Source organism: Ceratotherium simum, chromosome 4, assembly GCF_057802395.1.
Source record: "Ceratotherium simum simum isolate JZ-2026a chromosome 4, ASM5780239v1, whole genome shotgun sequence".
Lineage (NCBI taxonomy): Eukaryota > Metazoa > Chordata > Mammalia > Perissodactyla > Rhinocerotidae > Ceratotherium > Ceratotherium simum.
The window spans coordinates 1012769-1027274 of record NC_141903.1 but is presented as its reverse complement, the minus strand read 5'-3'; the positions used below and the strand labels follow the sequence as shown (position 1 = coordinate 1027274).

Sequence of the window (14506 nt, the reverse complement as noted above, 5' to 3'; positions counted from 1 at the left end):
ACACGCACGGCAATGACTGGGAGAGGGACACAAAGATATTGATGGGGGCACTTTTGATGGAGGCACTTTTGATGGAGGTTTTTTTACCCATGTTTCTTCTTTCTACTTTTCTAGAGTTTTCAAACTTCTTTAAAGAAGAAGCGTTATGTTTATGCTGCAGTGGCCTGCAGGGCCTACCTGCCGAGTCATAGCCTCTATACTCAAGTCGCTGCAGGCCCCTGATGAGGGTTTCAAAAATCTCCTTCCTCGTCCGGGGGACTCTGTAGTTCATGTAGGCAAAGATTCCTGTGACAAGAGGGAAAAACCGCACGTTTATAAAACACTTGGTTCGTGTTTAAAAGAAAAACTTTGCCATTCCTGCACTGCAGAAGGGCTCCAGGCTGCCTGCAGAGGAAGATGTGGCCTTCCCAACATAACCGAAGAAAAGCCGTGTGCCCTTCCTGCTTCTGGAAGGGCATCATATGCAGCCCTTCCTCTGTGACGAAAGACTCTTGAGGCACGTGGAGAACACACGCACACACCATGGCCTTGCAGCTCCACTGTGGGGAATTCTCCATGGGCCTCCTGCCGGAGACGGCTTTCACTGGGGCAGCATTCATAACAACAAAGATCAGCAAAACAGCCCAGCCACCCAGGGAAGTGTGGACGTCCCCACCTTCGTGAATGCCCCGATTTGCACAGAACACGCCTGGGAAGAGTCATAGGGAGGTCACAGCAGCCTCTTGAGGCAGATGGGAACAGGGCTGGGGCCTCTGCTCCACTCTCTACCGGCCCTGCTGCTTGGAGCTTTAGCATCAATAAACACTACTTTTACAACAGCAGGAGTAAAACTGTTTCTTGGCCCCTAGAGAAAGCTTATCTTCAAGCAAGGCACACAAGCCAAGGAGATTTTGCTTGGCTTTATTTTCTGTATGTGTATTTCAAAATAATATTTTCCCAAATAGGAAGTACCAGGTGTCATGTTGGTTCTTTCCAAACTCTTTCACTCCCCCTCTTGGGACTACGGACCCTGGATCCGTCTCTATCCTGCCCTATGAGTGCCCCATCCTGGCATCCTTCTGTCCTTTCGTCCTCCCTGCCCTGCAGCCTGTCCCGGCCCCAGCAGAAGTGCTCCCCGGCTCTGGTCACCCCCGTGCTCTTGCATCTGGGACATCTACATCTCCTGACACAGACACAGGCTGGCATTCTATCTTTATATTTCTCACTGTCTCGGCACACGGCCCTTGTTCAATAAATGTATGTGGAATAGAATGACCAGGAATCTGTATTAATCAGGGAAGCAATGGCCTGGATAGTGAAAAAGCTATGGGGCTTCAGGTAATTCATAGTAACTCATCTTATTGAGACCTCAGAGTGTGCCAGGCACTGGGCCAACCGTTCCCACACAGGTGTCAATCAAAGCTTGCAGCACCTTAGAGGTTGGACCTGCCATTACCCTCCCCTTACCTTCTGGAAAAGAAGCGTCAGGAGGCTGTGACTGGGACAGAGTCAGGAGTGGAGCCAAGGAGACCTGACTTCAGGACTTAAATGCTCCAAACCAGTGGCCAGTGCTGCCTTGGGGAGGAATAGGGTTAAAAGAAGGTTGGGGCTGGCCCTGTGGCTTAATGGTTAAGTCTGGCACACTCTGCTTCGGCAGCCCAGGTTTGGATCCTGGGCTCATACCTACACCACTCGTCAGCCATGCTGTGGCAGTGATCCACATACAAAATAGAGGAAGATTGGCACAGATGTTAGCTCAGAGACAATCTTCCTCAAGAAAAAAAAAAAAGGAGGAAGATTGGCAACAGATGTTAGCTCAGGGCAAAAAAAAAAAATTATATATATATATATATATAAAATAAGGTTTATTTTCCCAACTACATTTGGCTGGGATGACAGAAAGGTCTGACCAAGATTGAAAATTTGCCAGATATCTGCACCCCCATGTTCACTGCAGCACTATTCACAATAGCCAAGACATGGAAACAACCAAAGTGCCCATCGACGAATGAATGGATAAAGAAATTGTGACATGTGTGTGTGTGTATATATATATATGATATATAGAGATCTAGATATCTATATCTATCTATCTATAAAGGAATATCATTCAGTCATAAAAGAGGCCTGCCATTTGTTACAATATGGATGGGCCTTGAGGGCATTATGCTAAGTGAAATAAGTCAGACAGAGAAAGACAAATACTGTATGATCTCACTTATATGTGGAATCTAAAAAAAACCAAACTCATAGATACAGAGATCAGACTGGTGGTTGCCAGAGGTGGGGGGTAGGAGGTGGGGAAATTAGGTAAAGTTGGCCAAAGGTACAAATTTCCTGTTATAAGATAAATAAGTTCTGAGGATCTAATGTACAGCATAGTGACTATAGTTAACAATGCTCTATCATATATCTCAAAGTTGCTAAGAGAGTAGATCTTAGAAGTTCTCATCAGAAGGAAAAAAAATTTTAACTATGTGAGGTGATGAATGTTACCTAATCTTATTGTGGTGATGATTTTGCAACATATACATATACCAAATCATTATGTTGCACATCTTAAACTTACACAATGTTATATGTCAATTATATCTCAATAAAACTGGGAAAAAAATTTGCCAGAGATAAACCTCAGAGAGGACACCTGCCTGCAGGTAACAGAGCTGACCACGACTATATGCAACACCACCTGTAATATCTCTGGTCATTAAGTAGGTTAGATTCAAGTCAATATGGTATATCTGAATGAATGATTAAATTTCCATTAAATGAATTTTATATTCCTAAGCAGTAAGAAGGGTCACATCATGTGAAGATTTAACTTGCTAAAATTCACCTGGACACAGTCAGTCAAAACATAGGCGACAGATTTAACCAGTGCTGAAGATGATATTTTGCATTCTTAGTTACTGTACATTACTGTACACAGGATACATTTGCACACAAGTATTAAGGTGCAAGGTTTATGTATAAAAACATGCACACTGTGCTTTCTGAGCAGTTACAGACGTTTTCTTTTAAAAATGGCTAAGGGTAATTCTGGCAGTCAGCTATTTTTGTCTTCCTGGTGGACTCTAGGTCAGGCAAGAGGCGCTAAATGGAAGGGCTGTGTGTGCAGCTCAGGCATGGCCCCAGCGAAGGTCCCTCCCCCACCTCCCCCCGCCCTGCGGCAGGGTGGCAGAGCATCTGTGCGCCAGGGGCTCATCTTCACCCCACACTTCAAACTAAACACAGCTGGGCAGGGGATGTGCTTTTGTGATTTTACTTATTAAAAAACCCTATAGTTACCTTTTAATGTAAATATTAAAAAAATTTTAACAGCTTTATTAGGATGTAAGTCACATACTATAATATTTTCCCATTTAAAGAGTGCAATTCAATGATTTTTAGTATATTCATAGAGTTGTGCAACAATCACCACAATATGTTTAGGTGAAGTTTTTCAAAATATTAATTTTTCTGCAAAAAATCAGAAAGTTCCCTGGAGGGACACGGCCAAATTCCAGTAACTATAAAGACCACATCGCTCTGGGATATGGTTAGGTGAAGGAGGGAGCAACTCACAGATCATTTTTGGAGTCTCTTGAACTACCAAACTTTCCTGGCATCCTGGGAATCATTCTAGAATTACACCTGTATCTCACGAAGGGGAGCTGACAGGCATATTGCAGATGACACAAAGGCCATACACCAACTCTGGAAAGGCTTTAAATCCGAAAGGTTTTTAGGAGAGCGCGTGTGCTCTATGACTCTGCTCTCCAATCCTCCCGGCAATGCCCCTTCCTCCGGGCAGCTTCACTTCTGAACTCATGGCAGGCACGTATGCGTCTCTGACTTGCAGATCCAGAACAGCCTCCTTGGTTGGAGGGGTGCGGGGGCTGCCGCCAGAGCCCCTGGCAGGCTGGGGCCGTTAAAGGGTCCTTGTCCTCAGGACAACCAGCTGTGTCCACACCCAGGGAGGCTTGGCGGCCACTCAGGTACAGTCCGGGAGATTACTGTGGTGAAAGGGGCTGCCAAGGAGTGGTTTTCAAGGTGTTTTCACAAGAAGGCATAAGTCTAATTTTCAACAAAAAATCTCTTGCATGCCGGCATCTATTCAGTAAGTTCTTTCATGAACTAAGCACCACCTCTCTCCTCTCGCAGCTCCCCCTCTTGGCTGGATTTTCCCTGCACGCTACTGAGATGAAGTGACTAAAATAGCATTCACACCATGCTCCTCCTATTTTTAAAGAAATAATGAAATAGAATTTCTCCTGCTATTCCCATCAGAATTCCCTCCTGGAATCCCTTCCATCCATAATGAAAGCTAAGAATCCATTTTTTACCTATGAGATCAGCAAAGATCAAACAGTTTGACAATAAGTGAGAGTTTAAATGTGTGCACTCTCTTTGGAAGGCAATTTGGCAATCTATCCAAATTAAAATGTACACATCTGTTGACTAGAGCTGTTACACTTCTAGGAATGTATCCAACAGACATCTCCGCAGAGAGGCATGTGTGCGTATCTGAGGAGAGTGCTCAGTGCTGTGTGTGGCAGCTGAAGTCTGGAGACAGACTGACACCTGGCAAGGACCAGGTAAGTGACGGTACAGCCACACGGTGGGGCCACCGTGGGGCCACGGGCAGGCACCCTACACAGAGAACAGGTGAAGCTGTGCGTTCTCTTGGAAAACAAGCGACATCTCCAAGATGCGTCAAGGGGACAAAGCGGCTTGCAGAACATGAGTAAATGATGCAGGGTGGGCTGGGGAGATGCACACAGTATTTCTGGGAGGGCACCCAAGACCCGGGGGCAGTGGTTGCCTCTAAGGATGGTGCTGGATGCAGGGCAGACACTCCCTTCCACTGCACATGTGCTCTCTGTATGCTCAGGATATTTCACTGTGTGCCCAAACACACTGTTCCACCACATGCCACTATGTGAACTAGAGAACAGTGGGAACGGGATCGTCATCCGGCCCAATCTGACTTTATTGACTTCACTGTGGCTCCCCAGCTCACCGGGAGGAATGACGGCCATAACCAGGGGGAAAGCACAGTCAGAGCACACGGTCCAAAGCACAAAGGACGGGTTCGGGCCCCTGCTGGAGGGCCTCCTTGCTCGCCTGCTCACTTCTCTGTGACAGCAGGAAGCAGAGGGTGGCGGCTGGTGTACATGGCCTCCACCAAACACTGATTTCAAATCCCAGCGCGCCCCTTGCTTCCTGTGCGGCCTGCAGCAAGTCCCTGAACCACCCGTGGAGTGGAGTGATGGCAGCACCTCCTTCCCAAGCTTATTGCTAGAATTCACAGAGTCTTTGTAAAGCACGCAGAACACTGCCTGCTGCCTAGTAAGTGTCCGTGAAAATGAAGTGGGCAAGGAGCTCTCTACTCCTGTGGAGCATGCGGTGCAAATGCAGGTATGCATGGGGCACACAGGAAGCCCTTGAGAAATCATCATCAAATAAAATCAAGGGGAAAACAGTACCATTCTATTGGTATTTCTTCTTGGCTTTCCACTTGGGGAAATGATGGTTAAACCAAATGAGTGATTTGGCTGCAGCTTGATTAAGATTTAGTTCATCCCATAAACTTTTCCCCACGAGGGCATCATCACTGTGCTGGGTGCTGAGAGGTGCCAAGACGCCCCGTCAGGGGGCCTCGCAGGGTGGGTTGAGAGAGAACACAATGCACAGGGACCTCCCAACCCCTCAGAGGACTTGCAGGCAGAGGGGCTGGGAGCTGAGAGGTGGGAAAGGGTCAGAGAGTTCCTGGGCTGGCTTTGCGCAAAGGTGGCTTCAACTCCCTCTGCAGGTGTCAGCTGGCGGGTCACCCCCTTGGTCGACTGCAGGCCTTCCCCTCTCCTCCTTTTTATAAAGTCGCGTTGTCCTGTTTGTTTCCCATATAGCACTTGCTTCCTTGTCTTTTGTCTGATTTCCCACTGGACTGTAACCATCATGAGGATAGGACCACATGTGTCTTGTTTATCTGTCTTATTCATTGGTGTATCCCCAGTACCTACCCCAGAGCTCGGCACACTTTAAGGGCTCAGTAGCTGTTTGTTGAATGAAGGAATGCATGAGTAAACGAAATGGATAGGGGGTGATTAGAGAAGTTGGCCTTTGAGCTGGGCCTGCAACACAGCCACACACAAGCAGATCTGTTCTCTGGAACCCCCGGAGTGAGCACGAGGGACAGAAAGGCCAGGGAGGCAGGTAGTGCTGAGCTGGGGGTCCCTGAGTGTCAGCCCCTTTCACAAGGGCAGTGTGGCAGTGCCAGCGTTGAGGGGTAACCCCAAGACACTCAAGCACAAAGGCTTACGTCCCCAGCACTACCCTCCCACACTCGTGCACTGTGATGATTCCGGGACTAGAGTGAGGAGAGCCTTCTAGATAAATGAACCAGGTCCTGGGAAAGGATGCCAGATCTCCAGTGAGGGGAGGGGGCTGCAGAGTAGACCACCACCTCCACCATTTATGGAGGCTTCCCATGTGCCAATTCCAGAAGCTTATCTCGTCTGATCTTCACAATGCCCTGTGCCAAGGCTGTGGTTCCCATAGACAGACACAGTGTCTCTGGCTCTGAGGCCAAAGACTCGAGCAACTCACAGCCAGGCCTATCTGACTGCAGGGTGCTCATCACCGCTGGCCCAATCAGCATAGGAGCTGTCTTAGACCCCACCCCAAGGGTGAGAATCAGCTCGCACAGAGGTGACCTGGCCCTTGAGGAGATGCCCAGCTGGCATCTGATGGACAGACTGCAGAGCTCCCCTGGTTGAGTCCAGGCCATTTGGACATGTCCTCCCCTGATCCCTGGAGCCCTCCCCTACAACAGGACACTTCTGCTTCTGACTCCACCTTTCTTTCCCATCCAGCCCCTCCACACAGGGCAGTGGCAATGACAGCAAGGCTGGCTCCCACTACATCCCTCCCACTCCTGCACAGGTGGGATAGCAAAATCCCTCCCGAGGCGGCTTGGAGCAATGCCTGGTCTTGGAGCCCTGATGGCCTAGTGGTTAAAGTTCAGTGCACTCCGCTTCAGCGGCCCAGGTTCGGTTCCCAGGCGCAGAACCACACCACTCGTCTGTCAGTGGCCATGCTGTGGTGGCAGTGCACATAAAAATAATAATAAAAAAAAGAGTCCATGGGCCTAGTAGAGATTAGATACTAGTTTAAGTCCTAGATTGGATTACTCCCCGCCCTGACAGAAGACATGGCCAGTTGGATTCCTGCCTCATAAAATTCCTGAGTATGTGTGTTTGTGAGAGTGTGTATGAGTGTGACAGTGTGTGTGTGTATATGTGTGCGAGTTTGTGTCTGAGTGTCAGATGTGTGTGCGTGAGTGTCTATGAGTGTGGAAGTGTGAGCATGTGTGTATATGTGTGTGTGAGTTTGTGTCTGAGCGTCGGATGTGTGTGTATGTGAGTGTGTGCGAGTTTGAGCATTGGGGGTGTGTGTGTGATGTGCTGGGGGAGGTGGGGCAGGTCTACTCTCCTGGGTGAGGCCCTAGGTGAGGGAAGCCACTGGGCCAAGGGCAACGGCCGCACAGCAGGCTGTGGCCTCTCGATATGTCCAGTCTCTGCTCCTGCAGACTGGGGAATGCCACTTTACTGATGAAGTGGGGACGACAATCCTCTGCCTCCTGGCAGAAGCGAGAGCAAAGGCGGAGGTGTCAAGGCAGCGTGAGGTCGCACAGCCTGGTTCTCACACAAAGGCACAGGGACCCCAGTCTTGGCTCGGGCTCAGGAGGAGGTTGGCTCCGCTGGGGACAGCCCTACCCTGCCTCAGGCCTCCTTGGGACTCCATGGGTTAAAGTCACTACATCACTGGAATCCTTGAGATAATAGGAGACTCTGCCTCCTGCAGTAAATGTGGGCAAGGCGTTTCTATTTTTAATAGAAAAGTTCTTGGTGTCCTTGTCATGTTAAGATTTCACCAAGAGCAAAGGGGAAGCAACGTATTCTGTAAATTATACTAAAAAACCTTTTAAGAAAAAAAACAGAAGTCTTATATAAATTGCCCAAATGTGGCTATAAAAAAAACTAGACATTTTTTTCCAGTGAGAGAAATATTTCCTTTGAAAATTAAAGATGATAAGATTAAATTGCTTAATCGTTTTTGCGCCAAGTTAATCTTCAGAATTTTCTCCCAAGAGTGTTTGTAACCTCAAGTTAATCTCTCTTTATAAATGAATTTTGCTAAATATAAAAATAACCTCTCAATTTAGAAGCACTGTTTACTCATGTTATATTGCAAAATTTCCAGAAGGTTTCCCTGAATTCGGGAAACCCCTGATGAATAAGACTAACCAATGAAGAAATGGCATGATGATGGGGAGGAGGAGGTGGGGGAGGTAGAGCGGGATAGCAGGCCGTGCTGAGTGAGCCCTGCCCGCCAGCCTCTATCCAAGAGTGCCCATGGCAGTCTCAGTCTCGACAGTCCTGTAAGTAGGGGCAGGTGTGCAGGAGCTGGGAGGACTGGCTCCCAGGTGCCAACTGTGAGCATCTCGGGCCAACTCCACGGTCAGGGATCTCATATTGATGAACCGAATTAGTATTGGCACTCTCACAGTTTCTCACAGAAATTGGCAAACCAGGGAGCTGTTGTTAACCATTTATCTGTACATCACTGAGCGGGGGGCTCTGTTTCGAGAGGCTCCTGTGGCTTGGAGAGGTAACGAGCCAAGCGACCTGATCCCAGCGTCTGTGCCCCATCAACTCCAGCCTAGTCTCCTGTGAGGCATCTGTCCATGATCTGACCTGTTACAGGGAGGAAAGGAGTACCAATATGACGGGGTTCTGAGAGCTGGAAGAAGTTTGGGACAAAAGGGTGAGCTCTCTCCTGAGTCACATAACTTCCCCGGATTGCTGTTCCTCTGCTGAGACGAGAGGCAAGCTCTCCTGAAAGACCACTGTGCAAGTAAATAGACTGTGTGTGTGTGTCCTGGCCTCTCTTGATTCTGGGGAATAAAACCATGCCTGCTGCTTGCATGGAAGAGATGAGTGGAATGGGTACACGTGTGCATGGAGGGCAAGATGCTCTGAGCGCCATAGTTACATGACCCAAGAACTGACTTGTAGAGAAACCATGAAAACTGTTTGGTCCAACTGGGTGTGTGGCACCTGCCAGTGAAGGATGGGGTATTCAACTGATGCCCACGTTCACCTTCTGACTGTGGTGGGTCCAGCCTAAGAGTGCTGGGACCAGGGGACTTGGGTATGTGTGTGGAGGGGATGCTAGTAGCTCTCTGGTCAATGTCCTTGTGGCCATGACTTGAGCATCTGGGATTGGCAACACTGGGCTCTTCCTGGAGAAGGCACCTGACAGCAAGAACCCAACTGTAGCAGGATGAATAACGGCCCTCAAAGTTATCAGGTCCTATCCCCTACAATCTGTAAATGTTACTCTATATGGAAAAAGGTCTTTATAGATGTGATTAAGTTGAGGATCTTGAGATTATCTTGGATTATATGGGTGGGTCCTAATGCAATCACAAGTGTCCTTATAAGTGGGAGGCAGAGGGAGATTAGACCACAGAAGAGGAGAAGGTGCTGTGACCATGGAGACAGAGATTGGAGTGACGTGGCCACAAGCCAAGCAATGCCGGCGGCCACCAGACGCTGGGAGAGGCGAGGAACAGATTCTCCCCTAAAGCATCTGGAGGAAGTGGGGCCCTGCTGACACCTTGATTTTAGCCCAGTAAAACTGATTTTAGGACATAGTCTCCAGAACTGTGAGAAAATAAATTTATATTGTTTTAAACCAGTAAGTTTGTGGTAATTTGTTACAGCAGCCAGAGGAAACTAATACCCCAACTGAGACAAAAGATGATGAATTCAAGACAAGGGCTTTATCTTCTAGCAAAAACTAAGAATTCTCCAATTCTCCATAGCCAAGTCTTTTTTTTTCCCCCCTTATAGATTACTAAATGCAGTAGTGAGGGATGGGGAAGATTTAAGAATTCATGGATGGGAAGTGCAATTCTTTTTGTCAAACCCCCTGCATGCATGGTCCATGCTGCCATGCCCTTGTATATGCTATGCCCTCAGCCTGTCACACCTGTCACCTCCTTCTCTCTGCAGAGCTCATATGTGTGGCCAGGCCCATGTGGCACTGTCCCAGGTACCTCCCTCTCTTCCTGGGAGTCAGTGCTCCCTGCCTCTACTGTGCCTGAGTCCCAAGCTCAGACTGCATGAGGGCCAACAGGTAACATCAGCAAGTCAGGCAGCTGGGCAGGGGCTGGGAGAACTGGGTAGATTGCACCCATCATCCCGGGGGCACAACTCAGAAATACGGACTCATGGTTGCTCATCTTTGGATTTTTTCAAGAGAAGTAGAAAATCTCACCTACTTATGTGAAATCTCCCAATTTTGCAGTTTGGCAACTAATTAAAAAATAAAGTTTGAACCCTGTGCACCAAACAGAAAGATGTCTGCCTGCTGGTTTGCCACGGGGCTGCCAGGCTGCACTTGTGCCTGTGTCTTCCCTCTATGGCAGTATTTATGTCCTGAGTTATCCCATCCCTGCTCAGTGACCTGCCAACTACCTGCCCCTTCTCTTAGGGGAGGATCATGCCCACATAGCCCCAGGGCCTCAGAAACTCCAGGAGCCACCATTCCCTAATGGCTGAGTGAAGAAGGAAGGAGAGTGGGAAAGGAGGGAGGGAGGGAGAAAGGGAACACAGTAACCTTTCTACTGGCAGAAAGTCAGCAAAATGCCGGCAATTCTAGATGTCACAAAACCACCCATGAGTACCATGTCATTTCAGCTAAACTCCCAGTGCACTGAAACTTTGAGGGTCATCTGCTTAGTGTGTGGAGGATCAACTAATACTGGCTCTGGCTTTTTGTGGGAGAAGCATTGAAGACAAGGGAGAACAAGGGCCAATCTGAGCATAGCCATCAGCAACTGATAAGGAAAGGCCTTTCAGCTCAAACCCTGCTGACCCTGCCAGACAGTCTGGGGTCTGGGCTCTGAGCTGGCTTCAAGGTAGCGGATCTCCACAGGGCCGCAGCCTACCCAGAGAAAGGCCCTAAAACAACTCCTGCTCTGACACAGGCGTGCACAGACTTCTCTGGGCCTCAATTTCCCCAAATGTAAGGTGAAGAGAGTGAGTGATTTATTCTAGGAGCATCTTCACCATTTTTGCCATATCCTCATACCAAATGCACAATCATTTCTTAAGTATTTTTCTATAAAATTGACCGAATTTTCAAAAACATAAATGAATTCATTACAAAAGAAAACAACCATAAAAGGAAACTAGTATCACTTGCCATACATACATAGACCATAATCCAAAAAAACCAGACCGGTGTGTTCAATTCTAGCCAGTTGCTGCTGTGAGCTGAGCCTGGGACAGCTTCCTCACGCAAGGAGTGCTTGGCTAGTGTCAGAGAGATGTAAAAGACACATTAGCAGCCAGCTGAGACTTTCTGCTGGCTACTTGAAAAGGAAGTAACTTTTCCACATACGAATTCCACGTGGCCCCCTGACTTTGCTGAGGGCTGCAGGGTGGGATGTGCAAGCAGGGAGCCCTAACGTGAGGACACAGGTAGTTACAAACCCAAAATCATCCTTTCCCTAGGGAACAGAACATGTGCAGCCCTTTAAGAATGCAGAACAAAACCGGCGATTTTGAGAGTTGGAGATAGAACCCCTGCCAGCCTCCCCCCAGGCTCAGAAAGGCAATGGAGAAAGCTGGATGCAAGTAGGAAGCAGGATGGAAGCCTGGGCTGGCAGTGGGGACAGGAGGAGGAAGGAAGGAGGCTGCTGGTGCTGGATGGGCAGACCCTCCCACCACAAGGGGTCTCAGTGCACCAGTCTGGCTCTAAGGCCACCAGTTAGTGAAGCGCCTTGAATGCCACACTGAGGGGTGTGGAACCTAAAGGGCTTCTGGCAAAACTGCCACCTTTGCCTCATCTCTGTCCTCAGAAACGTCCACAGTAAGCCCTATACATTGCGGATAATGCCCGCAGTCCTGAGATGTTTGCTGAGGGTTCAGGAATTTAAATTGATGCCTGTTTGGCCTGGGGGAGGCTGCACCCCAAAGCTGGTTGCTCCCTTCTTGGTCAGTCGCTCCTTTTTCACTTTTTCAGGAGCGCCTGGCCTCAGAAACAAGGCCTGGACAGACCTCGGTCCAGGACTCACCGCTGGCACACCCCATCCCGCAGCCCTCGGCAAAGTCAGACAGAGGCCTTTCACGGCTTCAAAAGTTCCACGAGGTCCTCCAGCCACAGGAGGCTGGAATGAGTAACTGAATCCCACTCAAGGAGAAAAAAAAAAAAGGCACAGTGACCTTTTGTCCCAGCAGAAGTTCCCGGCCCTCTCCCAGCCGGCGCAGGCGGCTCAGCCAGGAGAGTAAGGAATTACAGATGTGCGCGCAGGGCCGCGGCGCCCTCCCCACGGCCCGGCAGCCTCGCCGGACAGCGCCCGGTCGCCGCGGTATTTGGGACGCCCGGAGCCCGGCCCACTGCCCGCCCTGGACTCCCTCTCCCAGTTTCGGCCCAAGGCTCGGCGGTGACTGCTGCCTCTTCCCCGCGCCTCGCCCAGAGCTCTTTCCAGCAAAGAGGCGGCAACATGGGATCAACCCTGCTGGGGACAGGAGGTTCATTCTGGGACGCGAGGAGGACGCGAAGGCCCTTCCCGAGCGCACCAGGTGCCGCTCCTGACGTCGCGGGGAGGGTGCAGGTGGGATCGCCTCACCTCAGTGGCCGCGGGGGGCTGAGAGCAGGGTTGGGCACCCCGCGCCCGGGATGCGCGAGCTTGCGCGTGTTCGCCTTTGTGGGCGACTTGGGGGCACTTTCCTTACTGGACACAGGGTGCGGACATCTCTGTGCTGTGAGGGTCCAGGCCAGGGCCAGGACCAATTCCCTGCCCTCTGTGGGGGACCGGATGGCCCTCACCAAGTCCGGGACCAGAGTTGGGCACCCCTCTCCCTCACACCTTCCTGAGACACCCACTCGGGGGCGGGGGGCAGGAGGAGGCAGGCCCGGCCGTTGAAACCCCCTCGGTCGGGACCGGGGCAGACCGACGCCCCCGTCCCGCGCCGCCTCCTGGTCCCCGGCGCCGGGCTCTCCGGCCCAGGCGCTGAGAGGCTGGGGCGCCGGAACGCGGCGACCGCCACGGGGGAGGGGCCGCACTCACCGCACATCGTGGCCGCTGCTCACGCCCTTCGCAGGTCTGGGGCTGTGCGCGCTCCGGAGGCTGGGCGCTCCGCGGGCTCGGGCTCGCGCGGCTCGGCCTCCGGCTCTTATAGCCCAGAGCCCGCCGCCAGGAGCGGGGCCGAGGCGGGGCCTCCTCCCCCCGCTTGCTCCCCATTGGCCGCCGGTTGTCGTGACAACGGCGGGGACTGGGCCCCAGGAGTCGCGGCAGGGGCGAGGGGCGGCTTCCAGGCGCTAGTCCCGGCTGTGACGCGAGTGCGCGGGGCATTAGGTCCTGGAGATGGGTTGTGGGGGGCGGACAGCCTGATTTCAGACCCGGACACAACCCTGGATTAGGCGTGGACCCTGGGCAGGGGGCTGAATCGCTCTGTGCTTCAGTTTCCCGGTCTGTAAAATGGGGATAACGATGGACCCTGGCTCGTGGGCCGGGGCGAGGATTGAGGCAGTCTGTGGAACGCACAGAGCGCAATGTCGGGCACGACGTACCTGTTCCGGGCTTGCACCCCTCTGTGCGCAGACCCCTCTCGGGGCGCCGGAGACGCGCACACGGAGGGCCTTTAAACCTGGTCCCCGCTGTGAGGAGACGACTCCAGGGCCTGGTTGATTGACGAGGAAACTGAGGTTCCTCGCAGATGGAAAGGAACTTTGCCAACCTGGGCAGAATTCGAACCCGGGATTGACTCCAGAGCCGGAACTCGGAGGCGGGGATTCCCCAGGTCGTGAGCCAAGCTGGGGGACCCAGGAAGCCGCCCCCCAGGAGCGGCGCTGGCCGGCCGTCCTCCGCGCAGCTGCTTCTCCGCCCCGGCGGCCTGGAGCCCGGATCCCGCCCCGGCAGCGTCACCGAGGCCGGCGTTCCCCGCCCTGGTTCCCTGCCGTCCCCTCCCTCCCCACTGCGCTCCTGCTGGGTCTCCCGAGGAAGGTCACGAGAACTGGCCCAATATTTGTGTACTTTGAAGCCATCTGGTGTTTTTTATTTTACTTAAAAAAACAAAATCCTGAAATTCTAAACAGATCCTCCCCCGTCGTGTTAGAGAACAAAACGAAGCTTTTTGCGTCTTGTCTAGAGCATTTTTCCTGACGTAACCCCCGCTCTGCAGGCCCTGGGGAGGAGGTGTTTATTGTACCCATTTGCACGTCGAGGAAACTAAGGCTCAGCGACAGTAAGGAGGGGTTTGGTTGAGTCATCCTGCTGGGAAATAGCAGGGCCGGTTCAGAGCCGCCATGTTTGTGCCTCACCCTCCACTGTGCAGGGCCTCTTGCGTTCCTTCCTTCCTTCCCTCATTCCTAAGAAGCTACTTCGTGCCTGTCCTGGTGCTAGGGACTTAATGATGAGTGGGAATAATCCCGCCCCGGCCCTCCTGGCACTTACAAAGTGGTGGGAGGC

The 14506-nt window shown here is 51.3% G+C and overlaps 1 protein-coding gene across 2 annotated transcripts in view; it reads right to left on the bottom strand.

Moving 5' to 3' along the window:
* The window catches only part of GFPT2 (glutamine--fructose-6-phosphate transaminase 2), a 44318-nt gene extending 30629 nt beyond the window's left edge, over positions 1–13689 (bottom strand). The window contains exons 1-2 of one of the 2 annotated variants that reach the window (XM_087429184.1): positions 13609–13689; positions 178–285 (exon numbers count right to left, since the gene is read on the bottom strand). In XM_087429184.1, coding sequence (XP_087285310.1) covers positions 178–271 — 94 coding nt within the window. In that variant the 5' untranslated portion in view covers positions 272–285; positions 13609–13689. Of the gene's footprint in view, positions 1–177; positions 286–13105; positions 13177–13608 lie in introns of those variants that run through there. The other variant, XM_004428422.3, reaches the window with a different exon arrangement.
* Positions 13690–14506: the final 817 nt, after the last annotated feature.